The sequence below is a fragment of the Vicugna pacos genome, chromosome 16, assembly GCF_048564905.1.
Source record: "Vicugna pacos chromosome 16, VicPac4, whole genome shotgun sequence".
Taxonomy (NCBI): domain Eukaryota; kingdom Metazoa; phylum Chordata; class Mammalia; order Artiodactyla; family Camelidae; genus Vicugna; species Vicugna pacos.
In genome coordinates this window covers 12,347,231-12,367,532 of record NC_133002.1, presented here as the reverse complement: position 1 = coordinate 12,367,532, position 20,302 = coordinate 12,347,231, and the positions used below count along the sequence as shown (strand labels likewise).

Genomic DNA, 20,302 nt, shown 5'->3' with positions numbered 1-20,302 from the left:
CTTTTCAGCACTCTTTGTGATGGGTTTTCTTGTGTCCTGTTAATAATGACTGCAGTAACCTGTTAAACTAACCTTGCATTCCTGGAATAAATTCAACCAGGCTCTGATAATTAATCTTTCTCCTCGACTGCTGCACAGTTGCTAACACTGTGTTTTCTTTAGCATTTCCTTGTCTGCATTCAGAGATAATTTTCTCTTCTTGTACAGGCACACCTTGGAGATTTTGTGGTTTGGTTCTGGACCACTACAATAGAGCGAATATCACAATAAAGCAACTCACGTGAATGTTCTGGTTTCCCAGTGCATATAAAAGTTATGTGTACACTATGCTGTCGTCTATTAAGTGTGTGATAGCATTATGTCTTTTAAAAAAAGTACATACCTTACTTAAGAAATATTCATTGCTAAAAAATACTAGCCATCATCCGACAGCACAGGGTTGCCACAAACCTTCAATTTAAACAAAAACAAAAACAAAACAGTATCCAAGCTCAATGAAGCAAAACACAGTATACAAGTTATGCTTGCACTGCCTTTATTAGGTTTTGGAATCAAGTTGATGCTGACCTCTTAAAACAAATCATCTCTTTCTCATTTCTCTGGGAGAATATAAGATGGGTATTATTTCTTCCTGAAATGTTTACCCCAGTGAAGCCACTTAGGCTCAGAGTTTTCTTTAACTGGAAGGCTTTTAATTATGGATTAATTATGAATTTTATATTCAGATTTTCTGTTTTTCTCTGGTGTCGGCTGTAGTAATGTGTTTTTCTAGGAAATTGTTTACTTCAGCGAGCTTTTCAAGTTTATTGGCATAATACCGGTTACATTCTCGTAAGCTCTTTTTAAGGTCTGTTACATCTCTAGCAGGGTTCCCGTTTTCATTCCTGTTACTGATTACTTGTACCCTCGCTCACTTTTCTCCCCCGTTGATCATTTTTGCTGATGTTTCTCAATGTTATTGGACTTTTCAAAGAACAGACTTTTGGCATTATTGAGTCTCTTTATTTTGTGTCCTCTATTTCATTAAATTCTATTATTACCTTTATTATTTCCTCCCGTGTACTTTCTTTGGGTTTAAGTTGCTGTTCTTTTTCTAATGTTTTTGACATTTATAAGCTAACTGACTTTCAGCCTTTTTCTTCTTTAATAAATGCACTTCAGTGTGTAAATTTCATTCAGGCTGTGGTACTGGCTGCATGACACAAGTTGTTTTGTTAACGGAGACACTGGGGATTGAGCCCTGGACCTCGTGCATGCTAAGCACATGCGCTGCCCCTGAGCTACACCCCCACCCTCCCCCGACAAGTTTCGATACACGGTGTTCTCCTTACGTTCCATTCAGAAATAATTTCTAATTTCTATGATCGTTTCCTCTTTGACTCATGACTCACTTAGTTTATTTCCTCATTTCTAGTCACATGAAGATTTTTAAATCGTTGATTTCTTGTTTAACTGAACTAAAATCAGAGAACATACCTTTCACTGTTTTCTTTATGGATGTTACTGATGATGAATTCTTCCTGCCTTTGTCTAAAAATATCTAGGATGTCTAGGAAGAGGCTGGGCTTTAAAACCTGTGGGAAGCCCTGCTTCTGATTTTGATATTGTTGCCAACCTCTCTGAGATGGTCAGCAAGGGTTTGGGAGAGAGGGGAGAACAGAGGGCGGGACTGGGCGTGGGGAGGCCCCTGTCCACCCTGTTGGGGTCCAGACGCTGCGGGAGCCTGGACTCACCCTCGGCTGCTCTGTCCTCCGCAGATGGCGGCCTCCTGCCGCTCGGCGCAGGTTCTCCTGCACTACTTTGTGGGCGCCAATTACTCGTGGCTGCTGGTTGAAGGGCTTTACCTCCGCACGCTGCTGGAGCCCATAGCGCTTTCTGAAAGGCGGCTGTGGCCCAGATACCTGCTGGTGGGCTGGGGTGAGTGACCTGAACTCCCAGCCTCTTCTCCTGGGACCTGTCAGAACATGGGAGCCCAAGAGAGCTTTTGGTTGGAGTCAGAGACCAACTGGAGGGAGGTTTCTGGGACGGATAATTCTCCAATGACGAGAGATTCTGAAGGGGGGTATGTGTGCGTGGATGTGTGTGAGTGCACACGTGTGCATGCGTGTATGTGTTAAGTGCTGCAGACCTGATGCACACGTTCAGAAATTGGGACGGTTCTGGGGAGAAGCAGGTGACATTCCTCCTACCGTGTTGGTCTACTTGGGCTGCCATGACAACATACCAGGGACCATGTGGCTTAAAACACAGACATTTCCCGCTGCTCTGCGGGCTGGAAAGTGTGAGGTCAGGGCACCAGGTTGGTTGAATTCTGATAAAACTCCTTCTCCTGGCTTGAGGACAACTGCCGTCTTACTGTGGCCTCCAGTGACGGGAAGGAGAGCGAGCTCTCCTTTCTCCTCTTAGAAGAGCATTGGTCTCATCATGATGTCCACTTCCGCCCTCCCCTCCGCCACACACACCTCCTCTAAACCTAATTAAATCCCAAAGCCCCATCTCGAAATGCCATCATGTCGGGAGTTAGGACTTCAACATATAAATTTGGGGGGAACACACCAAGTCCACGTGCCAGCTCAGTCTCCCAAGACGAGCTCTGGAATCCCCGTTGCCACAGACTCGTGGAGAAATTGAGGCCGTGGCACTCTGAGGAGGTAACTTTGGCCTGTGATGCTGGAGGTTCCGATGAACGTCTTTGGATTTACTGTAAGCTGCTTTGTGACATGTGGCAAATCCGTTCTCCTCTCTGCTTCCTGGTCTCTCTGACAGGAAAACAGTGGACGGTCCTGTGTCGCCCTAGGTCTCTCCAGCTCTTCCAGTCCCTAATTCTATGGTGGTTGGGTTTTTATGAACTTTAACCAGGTGTGCTTGGCCCATTGGGGCGGGAATTAGGCAAGTCTGGCCAGCCAGCTCCTGATTGCATCTCTGTGTTTCCTCCCAGCCTTCCCGGTGCTGTCTGTTGTTCCTTGGAGCATCGCCCGTGCACAGCTGGAGAACACAGGGTAGATAACTCACCTGTTTACACTTCCACAAGCTAGCAACTCCCAGATACGCCAAATATAAGAAAATACATGATTTTCCCAAAGAGAAGATCCCCTCCCTTCTACTTTGACCATCTAGAATAGACTTAAGAAGGTAGATAAAACCATCAAAGATCCTTCTTGTAGTCATTAGTCTATTAATTTAGTGACACATACAAATTAGGACAAAAAATGGCTGCTTAGGTTGGCAGCAACCCTGGGTGTGTACAGATGTAGGTACAGGAATGGTTATTGCATCCACATTCACGGTGAGGGAAAAGGAGCAAAACCAACCAAATGAACCCCCCCCCCCGAACATCCACTGACATGGAAATCATTAAACTGTGGCATACCCAGAGGGTGGGCTAGTATAAAGCTACTGAAAAAGCCAGTGAGTTCCCTGTATCTTGGCTTTTAGGGACTAAACCTCCACAGCACATTGTTAAGCCTGTTGCTGAAAGATGTGTATCATATGATCCCATTTTTTCCCCTCTAGATAGCCACCACCGAAAAATCCCCTCTACAGGCACATGTTAGCGATATTGTGGGCTCTGTTTCAGACCACCGCAATAAAGCGAATATCTCAAGAAGGCGAGGCACATGAATTTTTTGGTTTTCCCTTTCATATGAAAGTGGCGTTTGCACTCTGTCGTAGTCTGTTCAGTGAGCAGTAGCATTATGTCTGAAAAAACAGTGTGCGTACCTCAACTTAAATACCTTATTGCCAAGAACAAATTTCTTCTGTATGGCACAGGGAACTATATGCAATATCTTGTCATAACCTTTAGCGAAAATGAATATGAGAATGAATATATGCATATATACATGGGTATGACTGGGACACCACGCTGCACACCAGAAATCAACACATTGTAACTGACTATACTTCAATTTAAAAAATGAAAAAATACCTTACTGCTAAAAAAAATGACAATAGTTAACATCAAAGATGACTGATCACAGATCACCACAGCAAACATCGTAACAGTGACAAAGTTGGAAATATTGAGAGAATTACCAACGTGTGATGCAGAGACACCAAGTGAGCCCATGCTGTTGGAAAAATGGCGCTGATGGATTTGCTGGACACAGGGTAGCCACAAACATTCAATTTGTGTATTTAAATAAAAGCTATGTCTGCAAAGCACAGTCGGGGGCAGGGTATAGCTCAAGTTGTAGAGCACATGCTTAGCATGCACGAGGTCCTGGGTTCAATCTCCAGTACCTCCTCTAAAATAAGTACATAAATAAACAAATCCAATTACATTCCCCACCCCCAGGAAAAAAAAAAAAGTCGTGCAAAGCACAGTAAAGGAAGCCCAGGAAAACGAAGTATGCTTGTCTAAGAGTTTATGTTTGTAGGAACACAGAGAAAACTGTGGAAAGTTACACACCAAGATGTTAGCATGATGAGCACTTCACTAGTAAGAAGAGTCAAGAGTACCATCCTAACAGGAAGGGACTGGAGTCCGCCCCTCCCCTCCTGCCCTTTAGTAGAATGGTGGGAGGAAAATGAGTCTTGAGTATGAGCATCCTTCTTCCAGAGGGTGTGAGCCCTTCCATCAACCTTGTCTCGATTGTAAGTCTTCTGTCGCCTGCTTTTTGCCGTAGGTGCTGGGTAACCAACAGGAATAAGAGTATCTGGTGGATCATCCGAGGACCCATGCTGCTGTGTGTCATGGTGAGGGCAGCCCGCCCACCTTCTTCCTCTCTGAGCTCTGCAGCAGGAGAACCCCGCCCCCTTCCCTGCCACCCACCCTGTTCTCTGGCTCAGAATGAACCTGGGCCAGGTCCCCTGAGATGGAGCTGCTGAGCTGTGAGTAGGATCTGTTGAAGGAGAAGAAGCAACTTAGAAAAGTCTCTTTGTTCTGACTCAGTCCCGAAATCCAGGCTTATACTATCAGCCTTCTTCCCTCTGGGTTTTCAAACGAGGTAAAGAAGCCTGCAGTCAGCTCAGTGACCTCCTGTATGGGCTGGCTGTGCTGTGTACAAGGCCCTGGGGTTAGTGATTTCAGTCACAGATGAGCCCAGGGCTGGCAAAGCTATCGGCCTGGATTTTAACACCACTAGCCAGAGGGAGGGGAGACAAAGGAAGCTTCTTTTAGAGGAAGAAAACATACAATGGATATTAACCCAAAGCCCTGGTGGGGGTGGAGTCGAGAGATGCTGCTGCTCTGAGACCTTGGGGAGGAAGGACCTCTGTTCTGTTCCTTAAGGCTCAGAATTTGGGGGAGGAGGAGAGACTGCTCAACCCAGAGTCCTAAAGCTCCTTTTGTTTTGTTTGCTTTTGTTTTTCTGGGGAGAGAGGTAATTGGGTTTACTTATTTATTTATTTTTAGAGGAGGTACTGGGGAGTGAACCCAGGCCTTGTGCATGCTAAGCATGTGCTCTGCCGCTTGAGCTGCACCCTCCCCCACCTAAAGCTCCTATGGATGACAGTGTGTGAGAATGATACCCGCCAGAGAAGTCCAGGGGAGGGGCAGGGAGTTAGCGAACAGCTGGGAGGATGAGCAAGGTCCTGCAGGGAAGTGGGAAATCCTCCTGCCTGGACCCAAGGCCAGCTCCTCTTCCATCTGCTCTCTCCCCTAGGGGGTTGCTGGGCATTCTCCTTTTGCCATTTTACGGAAATAATCGGGCTTTTGTGGTTCCTTGAAAGAAGAAAGCTTGTTTTCACAGAAGAACGTCAGTGTTTGTCAATAACAGAAGGCAGCTCTCCGCCCTGAAAGGGAGCCTTCTGTGCTCGAGGCTCTGAGTGCCCCCATCTGGCCCCAGAGTCCAAGAGGAGCTGGCTGAGCTCCTTAAAAATGTCCTCCTCCGGTCCCTTTCCTGCTCGTGCACAGGTGACAAACAGCCCCATCCAAAGGTGCCAGCCGACCCTTGTCTCCTGGGGCGCCTGGGTGAAAGGAGGCTCTGTGGTCAACCGAGCCGGTGTTTCCTTCTGTGGCCGTGAAGATGCGCTTCTTCCATGTGGTCCAGTGGTTGATGCCCATTTTCTCTTGTCTGGTCTCTGGGAGACACAAAGAACCACGAACCAACACGCTTCTCATCCCAGCCCTTCATTTCCTAGGAGACAGTCCTCACCGAAATTAATTCACTGAAATATGTGCCTTTCCCCTGCTAGGCTTACTCAGTAAGAAAAATGCCCGAGCTCAACAAATGGCTAAGCCAAGGACACGACGTTTTCCCTTTGTGATGAAAAACAGACAACCCATTAAAGGGATAAATTACTTGGTTGCATTTGGTTTGCGTTTAAGTGTTCTGTTACTAAACAATTCTTTGGCTGGGAATCTCCATTATCCCTGTTGGCTTGTGGATTTGGATGAATAGCCTCTGGCCTGAAACCCTAGTCTCTTTGCTTTGAGCATCGATTCTCCCGAGACCAATGAGGCAAGTAAGAGCAGGTGGGTATTGGATTCTACAGCTTGTGTTTCGTTCAGTATGTGGTTTAAGACCGGGACATCAGTATTGCCGTAAAGACTTTTCTCCATTAATTGTCACCCGACCGCCATCTCTGTGGGCTCTTTCTCCATCGCACAGAGGCATTTTTAAGTCTTTGCAACTTTAAGAACAACTGCACCCAAAAGCCTCTTCTAGCTCTGTAAATTAGTGGAGAGACATTGTCTCCAATCTGCATCCCTTGCCAACTACTGTTCTATCGGTCTGCTTCCTATTGAAGCCAAGCCTCTTCAATGTGGTCTACACTTGCTGCCTTCCATCTTCACAAAACAGCATTGAGACCTGGCTTGCGCTTCTGCCTGTGGACTGCAGCCTCTCTTAGTGAGCTCCTTGTTGCTAAGTGCAGTCTTAGTTTGCTTGAATTCCTTGTAGCGTTGAAACCTTCTTGAAATTCTTCCCATCCTGAGCTTCCCTGGAAACCGCTTCCTTGTGGTTCATTCCGGTTGGCTACCCTTTCTCCATCTCCTCTGCTGTCTCCTTTCCTCCACCTTCCCCTTCATTACAAGGTGATTCTCTTAACCCTCTTTTTCTCCCAGTCTGCGTAGCCTCCCTGGACACCTCACCTGCTTCACTGGCTCCATGCTCTGTCTGGGACCTCCCTGCTGAGGTCTAGACATGAATGTCTCACTGCCTTGAGATAGCGCTTGTGTCCGAAACGACTAGATTCCCCCTGGCCCGAGTGCGCTTCCTCCTCCAGTGGCCGCTCTCTTGGTGAGGGGCACTAGCACACGTTGAGATCTACAGGAAACTTTGGAGTCAGCTTTGACCTCACACCCGGCCGGTAGCAAAGGTCATCTGGTGCAGACTCCTTAATACTGTCTGATCCATCTCTTCTGCTTCGTCACTGAGCCACCAGCGCTACTGCTCTTCTTCCCCTCGCCCTCATCCTCCCTGGGAACTCAGCAACTGCCACCTAGCTCATCTCCCTTCCTGCATCCAATCTTGCTTTCATCCGGTCTCTTCCCAGCCTGCTACTAATGAGATGCAGAAATGCAAATCTGGTCAGGTCACTTGTCCCTTTAAAATTCATCACTGCCTCCCCACTGTTTTTCAGAAGAAAACCCAAACTCCTTAGGGTGACTGTGAAAGGCTCTGTAGGAACTGGCCCTCCCTCCCTCTCTCTTCCATCTCATGTCTCACAAACCTGGTTCTCATTCTGCAAGCCCTACCCACGCTTGGACCACTTGCTCTGCCTTCTCGGGAGGTTCGCAGTCTCTCATAGGATTGCTGTCAAGAGGGTGACCCGGGCTGCAGCCCTGTGAAGGCTTGGCTGGGCTGGAGGGTCAGCTTCCAAGGGGGCTACATGTGTGGCTGGTAAGAGGTGCTGGCTGTAGGAGGGCGCGACCCCCCAATGTGGGCTTCCGCTTGAGTGTCCTCACAACGTGGCGGCTGGCTTCCCCCAGAGTGAACGCTGAGAGAGAGGACACCAGGTGCAAGCCATCCTTTGGAGGACCTGGCCTCGGAAATCGCATAGCATCACTTCTGCCATATTCTTTTCATTAGATGCAAATAGCTAAACCCAGCTCACGTTCCAGAGAGAAAAGGGAAATTCGGCTCTGCCTTTTGAAGGGAGCAGTGTTGAAGAACTTGCAGACAAATTTTTAAAAATTTTTCCAGCTTTATTTAGGTATTATTGACTTGTAACGCACTTAAGTTTAAGGTGTTCAATGTGATTTTTTATTGAAGGATAGTTGATTTGGGAATTATCAGATATAAACTATTATATAGAGAAATAAATAAACAACAAGGACCTACTGTATAGCACAGGGAACTGTATTTAATATCTTACAATAATCTATAATGAAAAAGGATGTGTGTGTGTGTGTGTATATATATATATATAAAATAGCTGAATGACTATGCTGTACACCAGAAACTAACACAACATTGCAGACATATTTTTAAATGTCTCCCAAGGCTGACAATGAAGGGTCCAATTTTCCGAGGCTATGACAGTTGTGGAAAATTGTCTGGGGAGTGGAGAAAATGTGCTTTCCAGTGAATTCCGTGGCAGCAAGAGGATGTCAAATTTGACACCAATAGGCCTGGAGTCCTTTGCAGCGGGAGGCAGTGTGGCCTTTGGCTTGAGTAAAGGGAGGGTGATAATCAGGTAAATCTGGACTTAACTACCAGCTCGTCCCTTCCTAGCTGTGCCACCTTGGGAATGGTACGTGCCTCCTCTGTGCCTCTGTTTTCTTACTGTATCATGGCATAAAAATAGTGTGGCTTCCTCAGAGGATGTTGTGAGGATGAAATAAAATAATGTATGGAAAGTTAGCCCGATGCCTGGCATGGTGAGTACTTAATAAATGTCAGTTAAAAATAATCATGCAAATGTCCAGCTGCCTTCCTCAGATGGCTGTGGTGGTGGGTCTCCCTGAGGCAGAAGAATAAACTAAGTGACTTTTCAGGATCCTTTCCAGACTCTCAGTGGAGATGGTATTAGGGAGAGTGGGGATTACGGTGAACACTTAACCACCTGACCGGCTGAGTGCTGCTTTGCCCCTGTTTACATGGACAAGGATCTGATGGCCTGGTCTGGGGCGACCTTAATGTGCATAGCCACATGGAGTCCATCGCTTACCCGTATCTGTTTGTTCGGTTTTTTTCCAGGTCAATTTCTTCATCTTCCTGAAAATTCTCAAGCTTCTCATTTCTAAGCTCAAAGCTCATCAAATGTGCTTCAGGGATTATAAATACAGGTGAGTAGCCAGAGGTCAGAACATCCTTTACACAGTCACCCTTTCTTTGTACTTGCATTTGCTGGGTCCCGCCTTCTGTTTCCATGGTGACCGCCGTCCCATCTCACGGTAAGTCAGATCGTAGGTATTTCTTGAGCTCTGAATTGCTGTAAAGAAAAATGAATGAAAGAATGGAAGATAAAGGACTCCCTCCCACCTTCTCCCGTTACTCTTTACTTTCTGTAGAATGTGTGCACTTCTTGGGGACAGAATGTTTTAACCCAAAGTTTAGCTCCAAAGGGAGATTTCAGTCCATGTGCCAGGCCAGAGGTGGAGGGGTGGGTGAGGATGGCTGTCGCTCTGTTTCTTCCTCTCTGAGGCCAGAGGAGGGTCGGAGTCAGGTGAGACGGGAAGGTAGTTTTTTCATTCACCTGACAAACGTTTAATGAATGCCTGCAGTGTGCTCGGCACAGCGCTTTGAGCAAAAGGTAGATAGGATGGGGATCCCGTCTGTGAGGAGCATACATTCTAACTCACCAAGGGCCTGGATGTTGGTCTGGAATGTGAGGCCGGAGGCCATGGCCCCAGACTGACCCAGGGCAAGTTGCTTGGCCTCCCTGGGCCCGCCTTCTGGTGTGTAACGTGGGAGTGTCACACCAGGCCCCTCCCCTGCTGGCTGTGAGGATCAAAGGAGGTCATAGGCACACGTGGCTCGCTGTGATCAGGTGTGGTGCTTGGTATTTACCCAGGGTTTCCAGACCCCACATCTTGTCTTCCTAAAACTCTCCCCCCCAGGAATTCCAGAAGGGTAAACACACACAGCTGAGGGCCAGGCAAGTATATACCATAGTTGGCTCAAATATCTTACAAAACCCCTCAGCCCTGGGGCACTTGGGCTGGCCTGGACCACACAGAGCCACGCCGACTTTCTTGGCGCCTCTGGCCGAGTCTCCAAGTGGCTGACAGCCTCTTTGGCCCTTTTCCCAAGGCTCAGCCTCTCACTACTCTCTGAGGGTGGAGGTCCAAGGCCAGGAGCAGGGCTTCTCTTGTCTGCTGCGTGGCCCATTCAGGCAGGGCAGCCCTCTCCCTAACCAGGGGCAGGGGACCCCCAGGCATCACCAAAACCCAACAGAAGACAGCAGGAGACAGAAACAGGGCAGACGAATGCCAAGGCACCACTTTCCACTCAGACTGAGAGCCTAAACCCCACCATCTTGTGCCCCCAAAGCCCACCATGGAGCACTGGAGCTGTCCCCGAGCTGCAGACCCACAGCGGCCCCTATAGTAGCTTTCCGTCCTTGCTGCTTTAAGCGTCACCTGACAGCTGGCCAGAAGCCCCAACTTGTGAGCCCCCCACAGGGTACTTGACTCAGTACATGAGGGATGGAACCCCACCACGTGACCTTCTTATAGGAGAATCCCCGGAAGATTCTGATACACAGCCAGAGTCGGGGGCCGCAGGACCAGATGCTCTAGTGAAATAATGCATGGAATTTTCTGGTTGGCCCATGGCAAATGTGTTTCTAAGCAGCCTTGACATCCTCTTTTCCTGGCTTTCCTGGCTTTTCTCTAAAGTTATCCAGGACAGTGGCTCCAGGCTTTTCTAATCACACATGGCTGTCAGTAAAGAATGATGTCACCTCATCACATACACACGTGGTCTACTGAATGAGTACATACGTTTTAAATTCCGACATAAAGACAACTACAAAGAATAGATAAAAATTAACTTACATAGAACTTCTATTATCTTCTCTTATATATTCTTCCAATACCAAATGGATTTCCTGGCAGAGCCCTGAAGTGCGCACACCTGATTGGGAGCCAATTATCTAGGCAAGTGTAAATTAGGATGCTGGGGAGATCTTCATGACTGAGCAGTGACTCAGGCCAGCTGTCCTGGGGAGAGAAAGAGTGACCCTGCCTGACATCCACAGTCTAAGGACCGGGTGGCTCCATTTTCCTTTCCCCTGTCATTTCCTCATTCAAGGAAAAAGCTCAAAAAGAGGAACCTGGGTACCTACCAACCTGGAGGCCTCCCAGTGTGAGACACCTCACCTGGACGAGTCTGCCCTTAGCCGGGGACTGTCCTGGTGACCTCTCAGTGTCCCTGAGTGGCTGAGACTTTGGAGGGCTGACAAATACCAGCTGAAGTCACAAGAGACTAATACACAGACCAGACTATACGATTATTCATTCTTAGAGTCTGTGAAAGATGGGGGTAGGGCAGCGGCAGGGGTCCTTCTAGTGCCTGCACTCCTCATAAAGTTGACATCGAAAAATCCAGAAATCCAAAGCAGTCCGCAGAATGCTGCTTGGTGATCATGTCATCTAAGTAGGGTGGTTGGTGTTGAAGGGTCACTGTGGTGGCCTGAGAAACCACCACTCCCCTGTGGCGCCCCTGGCTGGTGAGAGGGAGGGGTCATCCCCCAGAGTCTCCACCCATAGGGCTGGGTAAGTCCTGAGAACTTCCTGCTTCTTTGTGACTTTTCCTGCCATTTTGGTTGCCCATCTGTTTTCTGTTTATTCATTCTGTCTCCATGCAGAGTGCAATACAATTGATTCTCCACTAAAATCTGGAACAAGACAAGGACGCCCACTCTCACCACTAGTATTCAGCATAGTATTGGAAATCCTAGCCGTAGCAATCAGACAAGAAAAAGAATATATATCTGAATCACTAAGCTTATGCTTATTAATTTAAAAGCGAGGGCTCTGTCTCTTAGGATGCCCCCAGGCCGCCTTATTTTACTCCCTGGGCTAGCTTTGATAAGCCCATTTGCCCATTTTTCCGTCTAGGCTGTGCTAACTCCCTCATTTCCAAGTTCTGGGAGGGCTGCTTTCTATTACCCCAGTGCGTCATGAGCACCCGCAGCTCACACTGCCCTCCTTTACGTTAGAAAGTTCTCCTCTTCCACAGCCCCCTCCATGTACATTTTCCATTAGGGCCCCCTGCTAGGGTGAGGAGGAAGGGGCAGTGGGCAAAATGGCAGCCCATTTTGTCCAAACTCTGGTAGGAGCAGGCCTGTCTCCAACTCCTAGATTTTGAGAACTTTCAGAATGTAGTTTTCAAGATTTGGCCCCTCTCCAGGAATACATTTCAGGAAAGTTTAAATTGAACGCACTTGCCAGAGAGGCAAGTTGCTAGGAGCTGGAGAACCTTCTGGAGTCCTGGCCCTTGTCCCCAGGCTTCTACCTTTCAAGGGGAGAAACTGTAAGCAGCCCAGCTGCCTGGTCCGGAGAGGGACCACTGAGCCAAGCCTGGAGGGAGAGCAATGCCCTTGGACTGTGGACAGACACCACTGGGCCCTCAGCTTCTCTGCTCTTTGTGGTTCCCAGCACAGAATGGCTGTCTCCTCCTAGATAAATGATCTTAGCTTTCCATGTGACCCGTGGGGCAGAACTCTTAACAAACATATGAAGGAGAATCATTTCTTAACATGCTAAACCCCAGACTCCTTTCTGAAAGGACGTTCTGGTAGGCAGCTGAAGATGAAAAATGTCACAGATGGAAGTAAAATTGATCCAAGTCATTGAGGTTGTGTGCAACTTGAGGGCAGGGATGTCTTCTGTAAAAACAGTGATAGCTGGGAGGTGGGTGTGGCTCAGGGGTAGACAGTATGCTTAGCGTGCAGGAGGTCCTGGGTTCCATCCCCTGTACCTCCAGTAAAAAAGTTTTTTTTTTTAATTTTAAAAAAGAACTGTAAAATTATTTAAAATAAAAATAGTGATAGCTAAATTTTATTGATCATGCATCCTGTATCAGGTACCATTTATTCTAAGGTTATTTAGTTCTTACAATGACATGTTTTTTAGTCCTGACAGTGGCACTGTCAGGGATTACCATTAATAATACTTTTATTATTTTAACATTTCACATTCTATTATTAGTAGTACAATCCTCACTTTCACAGATAGAGAGGTGAGATGATTTGCCCAAGGCCACATCGCTAGTAACTGGTGGCGCTGGGGTTTGAGCCCAGGACACAGGTACTGTCCCCACGTCCTGCTGCCTTAGACCGCAGCCCCTCCTCTCTCACTTACTTGCTCATATGCCCAGAGAGATGCTCGATAAATATTTGTTGAATAGCTAAACGACTGCAATAAACTAAACCATTTAAATAAACAAATGACTATAGATGAAAAACAGGCGTAAACACAGTCCCTAAGAGGAAGCTGCTATAGATATTTAGGGATTTTCATGTGGACAGCGACACACATAGTACTTTGCCTAAGGACAGCTGAGAATGAGATGAGGGGTGGGAAGTCCCTTCTGACATCCACCCAGCAAGGCGGCAGTTATGAAAATGGCCCAGAACTTCATAAAAAGATGGTTATTCCTTCTTTTCATAAAATAAGCTGCAAGAATTTGGATTTCTGGGTCAAAGGATGTCAATATTTTAAAAGATTTTGGTGTTTAGTTCCAAATTACCTTCCAGAAAGTTTATATAATTTACATTTCTTCAAAAAAATTCCTTAACACTGGATATTAAATTTCAAATATTTTGCTGATTTTATTTGTAAATATTAGCAATAAAAATAATATGATTAATATTAAATATAATTAATATTGGGCAAAATATGGTTATTCTTTAAAAATCATCCCACACTAAATGTGGGATCTTGGATTGGATCCTGGCACGTGGAAAGGACCTTAGTGGGAAAACTGGTTGAAATCTAGATAAAGTCTGAGTATCGGGATTGGTCACATGCCAACATTGCTTTCTTAGTTTTGACAAAGGTTCGGTGGCCGTGTAATATTTCAACATTAGGGGAAACGCAGTGAAGGGGATGTGGGCACACTCTATGCTGTCTTTGCTAGTTTCTTACAGATCTAAAATTATTCTAAAATAACAAGTTTATTTAAAAAACATAATGTCAGGGGGCAAGGTATAGCTCAAGTGGTAGAGCACATGCTTAGCATGCACAAGGTCCTGGGTTCAATCCCCAGCGCCTCCATTAAAAAAAAACAAAGTCATAGCCTGGCCCCAAGACTAAGTTGATAAGACATGGGTCTGCATGTAAGTATGTAAGTGCGTGTCCAGGTGGCCCAGAGCAAGGGTCGCAGACTCACACACTTGCAAAGACCAGCAGGCTGGTCAGGGTTGGAGAGCACGTGGCCCCTCTAAAGCCTGTAGCCGACGATTGCCAAGCAGCAACTGGGGCCCAGAGTAGCCAGATCTCCCTGTTCCAAAGAGGCTGGAAATGTGGACACCTTTGCTTGAAAACTCCTTGTTTTCCAAGATGGTGCCAATGACAAAAATCACTGCCTAGCGTAAGCAGAAAGTGTCTGCAGGCCGAATAGCCCATGGTTGCCACTTTGCAACCGTTGAGCTAGAGGGTTTTAAAACACTCCTGGAAATTAAACAAAACCCCAAACCCTTGAATAGTCTCTCCTCGGGAGCGCAGTTAGGTGGCCCTGGGCGTGGAAGCGGCTATGAGGTCGGCCCAGGAGGACCACGTAACCGGGGCCCGTGCCTCAGACTCCCCCCTCCTCGGCCTCCCCTTGACCACCAAGGCCCCGGGACACTCAGCCCACGTGCTCAGGTAGAGTCCCTGTTCCTTGGTGACTCCTGCTCAACTCTTACTGGCTTGAGGTCCTTTTAGGACACAAAGGTGAGGCTTTCTGTTTCATTGACAACATTGCATTGAAATGACTCTGACAGACACAGGATTTGTGGTCAGCGCTTCCTCTCGGATAGAGTTAAACCTTCCTGGAGTTACCGCCCAGGAGGGGCTAATGACCCCCTCTGTGTCCGCATCTTTGATTCCAGGGGGTTTGTATTCAATGGGGAGGGGCCTTCTCCTACTCGGGCCCTTTAAGGCAAGTGACTTGGGCTAAAAAAGAAAAAATCATTACATTTAAACTCTTTTTTCCCCAATGTGTATCAGACAGTAGCTTTGTTTATGCCCTGAATGTGAGTCACCTTTGCTAATGGAGTTAGTTTTAAATTGAGAAGCAGCTCAATGGTAGAGAGCAGTTGTTCCCAAATGTGGCTGCTGACACCGTGGCCAGTGGGGAGGTCTTTCAAAATCCCCGTTCCCAGGATGTATATATATCCAACCAATAAAAAATATATATATTTAAAAATCTCCGTAAGGAATTCTGGTAGCCTGTTTGGGAACCACGGGCATGCGGTGCGGAATGTTTGGGCCCCAGCTGTGCAGTTTGCACATGGGTGGTACCGAGGAATGTTTGTCTTTTTCGTGTAGAGTGTATACAACAGTGACCTTCCACACAGTGCTTTTTATGGGGAAGGATCAGTGTCTCATTTCCTGCTGCCTTCGCTGTCACCAGGGCTGAGGGGCAGCCTGCGGGCAGATGGTGAAGTCTTGCTTGGAGGGTGCAAGGCTTGAGTGTGAGGTCTGAAGCCCAGCTTCCAGGCTGGGATGTACCAGTTAGTAGGGGTGTGACCCTGGGCAAGTCACTTTCTTTCCCTTCTCAGGCTCAGTAGAGCCCTGACACAGGAAGTCTGGAAAGAGAAAAAGGTGGAGGTGTGCTGGCTAGCCAGGTGATCGGAAACGTGTCAAACCTGGAAGGGGCGTGGTGTCCCAGGGTGACAGCCATGGGCATGGAAATCTACCCATCAAGCAAAACGTTAGGATCTGTAGGTATATCATAATCTACGTGGGGGGATTCATTCATTCATTCATTCATTCAATTCATGTGTTCTGAGCATCTTCCATGAGGCAGGTGTAGGGATGCTTCAATGACCAAGACCACACTGGTCCTTGAGGCATTCCATGAGACGAGGAGACAAGTGGGAAAATCAGCTATTTGTCAGTAGGATAAGGACTACAGTAAAGGACGCACAGGAGAGAAGGAAATGTTGCCTGTTCCCCGTGTGCCCTCCTGACAGCTGTTGGGTTGTTGTTTGCAGACTGGCCAAGTCAACGCTGGTCCTCATTCCCTTACTGGGTGTTCACGAGATTCTCTTCTCTTTCATCACTGACGATCAAGTGGAAGGATTCTCCAAACTTATCCGACTCTTCATTCAGTTGACTCTGAGCTCCTTCCACGTAAGTAGACATCTGAACAAGGATGCCTTGATTTTGGAGAAAACAAAATGCCCTCGACCTAAACAGATTCAGCACTGGGAGAGCCCACGGATAGGAACAGATTCTCGCATCAGCAGGATTTATCAGTGAGGGCCTCTGGCATTGAAGGGTGTGTAGATGATGGAAGTGTCGCTTTAATCCTGCCAGCATGACTCAATGACTAAGAAAGGAAAAGTGGTTTGTTTCCTGCCCTCCCAGAGTTTGTGTGACTCACGATCATATTAACTGTGAGTGTCAACATGAAGCCTTTTATTAAGTGCCTATTTTTTGCCGGGTTCTCTGCAGAGCTTGGGCAGAATGAACGTTGTCTATGCTTTACGTTCTCAGAACACAACACAACTTGGGTAGGAACCAGTGAGCAGAGGCCAAGAGGCTCTTGAAACACAGATGTGTCGGGGCTGAAACTAGAACCAGGAGGCCAGCTTACCTCCTAGTTCAGGTACCTAGGTGTTTTGGTTATCCACTGCCTCAGTTGTTATCCATTACTTAGCAGATTAAAATGACAATACTCTTTAATTATTTCTCACGATTCTGGGGGTCAGGAATCCAGGTGGGACCAGTAGGGCTGTCTCACCTGGGCTCCATGTGATGTCTACTGGGGCTGGACCTCCTAGATCACTCCCCGCTCACGGGTCTGGGGCCTAAACTTCGAAGTCTTGAGAGGCTGAGGCTGGCTGGAGTGGCTTTATTTGGGTCAAAATAAATTGCATTGAATCCTCACACCTGCCGCTGTAAGGGAGAAATTATTCTACAGTTTTAAAGATGAAGGACGTGAAGCTCAGAGGAGAATTTGCAAATAATGCGAGGAAGTAAGTAAGAGATGAGATTTGCATTCAGAGATTAATCCCTTGTTGGAACCACTGTGCAGTGGTGCCTCCCAGGTGCCCCTGAGGGACGGAACCAGGAGACACCAAGTTCCTTATATCAGGGTCTGAAAGCCACGGTCACCAGGCAGGGTCAGGAACTGAGATCCTGTGGACAGAGGGAAGAAGACGTGCCTGACCTCTGCACACACACCAAAGGCCAAGGAGACAGAGCCTGGGTTATGGGCTGGGCAGCTGGACCATGGCTCTTTTTTCCTTCTGGTAGAGCTGACCTGATGTGGCTTTGAACCGAGACGGAGGACCCGCGGGTAACTTTCTTCATTTTGAAACCATGTTTAATTTATTTCAGTCCTCTGGGGGATTTCAAAGACTAAGGCTTAGTAATTTGGGTTTCCTCTGTTGCTTGACCTTAATCTTCTTTAAAAAGTAATCCCAAGTTAGAAACAACAACGAAACGCAAAGCTACAGCTGTTCTTCCTGGTGAATCTGGTGGTCTTTTTCCCTCTGAGGGCTTGGTCGGTCACGTGACTCCTGGATCAGCTGGCCTCCCACACCCAAGGCTAGCTGAAGATCGGGCACTCACGCAGAGCTTTGCAGGACAGATTTCCGAGAATGAATCCTAGCCCATCAGACTCCTCTGGTGAGGGAGCAGGTTTTGGTTGTCCACTACTCTGCCACAAGCTACCCCCAAACTTCATGGCTTGAAGCAGTAACCATGTCATTATCCTTCATGATGCTGTGAGCCTGGGTGTCTGGACTCAGCAAGGTGATCCGTTTGATGCACGTAATCTTTGAATGGGGCTGCAAACATCTGAACACTTGACTGGGCCGGAACATCCAAGATGGCTCCTTCCCATGGCTAGTCGTTGACCTGCGCTGTTGGCTGGGAGCTCCGCTGAGGCTATTAATGAGAGCGCCTCAGCTGTCCTCCATGGGGCCTCTCCATCTATCCTGCACCACAGCTGGACTCTCAGGGCATCCCAGGAGCAAGTGTTATGAGAGAGAGGAAGCAGGCACTTCTAACCCTCTCAAGGCAGAGGCTCAGGAAGTCCCAGATGTCACTTCCACCACGTTGTGCTGGTAGAAGGAGTCACAAGGTCGCCCCAGATTCAGGGAGAGGGGAATAAGGTCCACGTCTCGATGTGAGGAACAGCACATGCCTACAGGGAGGGGAGGGATCCTTGGGGCCATCTCTGGAGAGCAGCTACCACACGGGACCATTCGGTCCTTTCCTTGCTACTTTGGGGGCCCTTCACTCTCCCAAGGGCTGATTGCGTGGAGAGTCTCACCAGCTTCCTGCTGTCGAGGGACCTTTGGAGGGACTGCCACGTGCTGGTGACACGTGAAGTGAGAACCATACATTCATGGGACCACTCCCTTCACACTTGCTTTGGTAGGAGACCTCTACCAGACTCCAGGACATTCCTCAAACCATGAATCAAGAACCTGAAGAAGAGAAAGACATGCTTGTGTTGTGGAATCCTATTTTAGCCAACTCATGCGCGAGAGTTCTGGCTCCCTGAAAACCCTCCTCTTCTAGCATCATATGCCCAGAGGCAAATAACACCTGCGCTGCCAACTGTGCAGGGCAGCTGGGACCCTCCAAGGAGATGGTGTGTCTGAGAATGGTGACCTGGACCACCGCACCCCCATCCAGGAGCAATCACCATGGAATAAAGGTGCCTGAGACAAGGAAAATTCCACACTCATGGGCAGAATCCCAACATGTGACAGCCAGCGTGGAGCTCTCTGGCTTCCGTAAGGAGGAGCATAAAAATCTTCCCCCAGAGCCACATTTTATAATTCCTTTTCAATTTCAGCTCCTTTCCCGGGACCAAACCCTCCTCACTAGCTGCTGAGGGTGAGAGAAATGTTGTCGAGAGAGATGGAAGGGTCAGTCTGCGCTGTGAGCTTCACTCTCGATTTGGAAATGTGTCCTTTCTTTGCGAGTCCTGGCATTTGACGAGATTCTTCCCATAAACACTCAAGTCCTTGGGTCCTGCACACAGATTTAGCGCCAACATATCAGACACACAGCCTGAGTCCCCCTGACCCTCGCGTCCCAGGGAAAGCCATGGCTCATAGGATGCAGGAGTCTGGGAAAACAACGGAAACAAACATTAACGAGGCGTCTTTGATTCCAGACCTCTGGTGGTTAAGCAGCACATCCAGAAAATGTTTGCAACCTCAAGAGAGTATCCCTTTGTCGAAACTTCCCCAACACGGATGCTTTGTGAACAGACATGCCATCTAAAGGTGGCCTCATGTTTGTTGTGACTCTTGTGCCCACAGTTCCAGGAAGAGAACAGAAAGGAGGTCCTGTCGTAATTTAGAAATGGCCTGACATTGTACAAGGCAAGACTCTTTTAGTCATAAGTGACAGAAACTCAAGTCATTCATTCGTTCACTCATTCACTCAGCAAATACTGTTGACCTCCTACTATGTGCCAGGCATTTGTTTTGGGTGCTGGGGATCTGGCAGTGAAAAGACCACATAAAGGCACTGGTCTGGTTGGGGAAGGTGGGGGTGGGGAGGGACAGATAATAACCAAGTTGGCAAATAAATAACAATTCTGGTTATTTATATCCTGAAGAGTACAAAATGGAGGACTGCAATAGTGACTGGAAGGGCTACGCAAACTTGAGTGGTCGGGAAAGACTTCTCTTTTAGGGAATTTTTGAGCTGAGACCTGAATTTTGAAAAGCCAGTTAGGCAGAGATATGAGGGGAGAATGGTCCAGAAAACAGAGCGTGTGAAGGGACCCGAGGAAGAAGTGAGTTACGGTAGCCAGTCTCCAACATGGCCCCCAATGAGCTTTGCCTCCTGGTTTTCAGGTCCTCGAGTCACTCCCTCTTACGCTGAAGAGAGTTGAGCTGGGTGACCGTTAAGGTATTGTGGACATGAAAGCATGTGATGTTTGAGACCAGGACATAAAAAACGAGTCGCAGCTTCCACCTTGCTGTCTTGGGTCACCCCCTCTAGGGGAGGCCAGCTCCTATATCATGAGGACACCCAAGAAGCTCTAGTTGAGGGGACAGAGGTCTCCCACCAACAGCCAGCACCAATTTGCCAGGCACGTGAGTCACCTTGGAAGCAAGTTAAGCCTTCAGATACCTAAAGTTTCAGCCAACATCTTGACCGCGAGTCAGAATACCCAGCTAAGCCATGGCCAGATTCTTAGCCCATAGGAAGTATGTGAGATGACAGATCTGTTGTTTGGATCCACTTAGTTATTCAACATCCTAATACATTAGCTTGAGATGC

At 47.7% G+C, this 20,302-nt stretch overlaps 1 protein-coding gene across 1 annotated transcript in view; it reads left to right on the top strand.

Annotated features, from left to right (window-relative positions):
* LOC102544195 (glucagon-like peptide 2 receptor) overlaps positions 1–20,302 on the top strand; it is a 43,581-nt gene that overhangs the window by 18,565 nt on the left and 4,714 nt on the right. Inside the window, exons 7-11 of the mRNA XM_006216183.4 lie at positions 1,758–1,917; positions 2,939–2,999; positions 4,629–4,698; positions 9,087–9,175; positions 16,036–16,174. Coding sequence (XP_006216245.3) covers positions 1,758–1,917; positions 2,939–2,999; positions 4,629–4,698; positions 9,087–9,175; positions 16,036–16,174 — 519 coding nt within the window. The remainder of the gene's footprint in view (positions 1–1,757; positions 1,918–2,938; positions 3,000–4,628; positions 4,699–9,086; positions 9,176–16,035; positions 16,175–20,302) is intronic.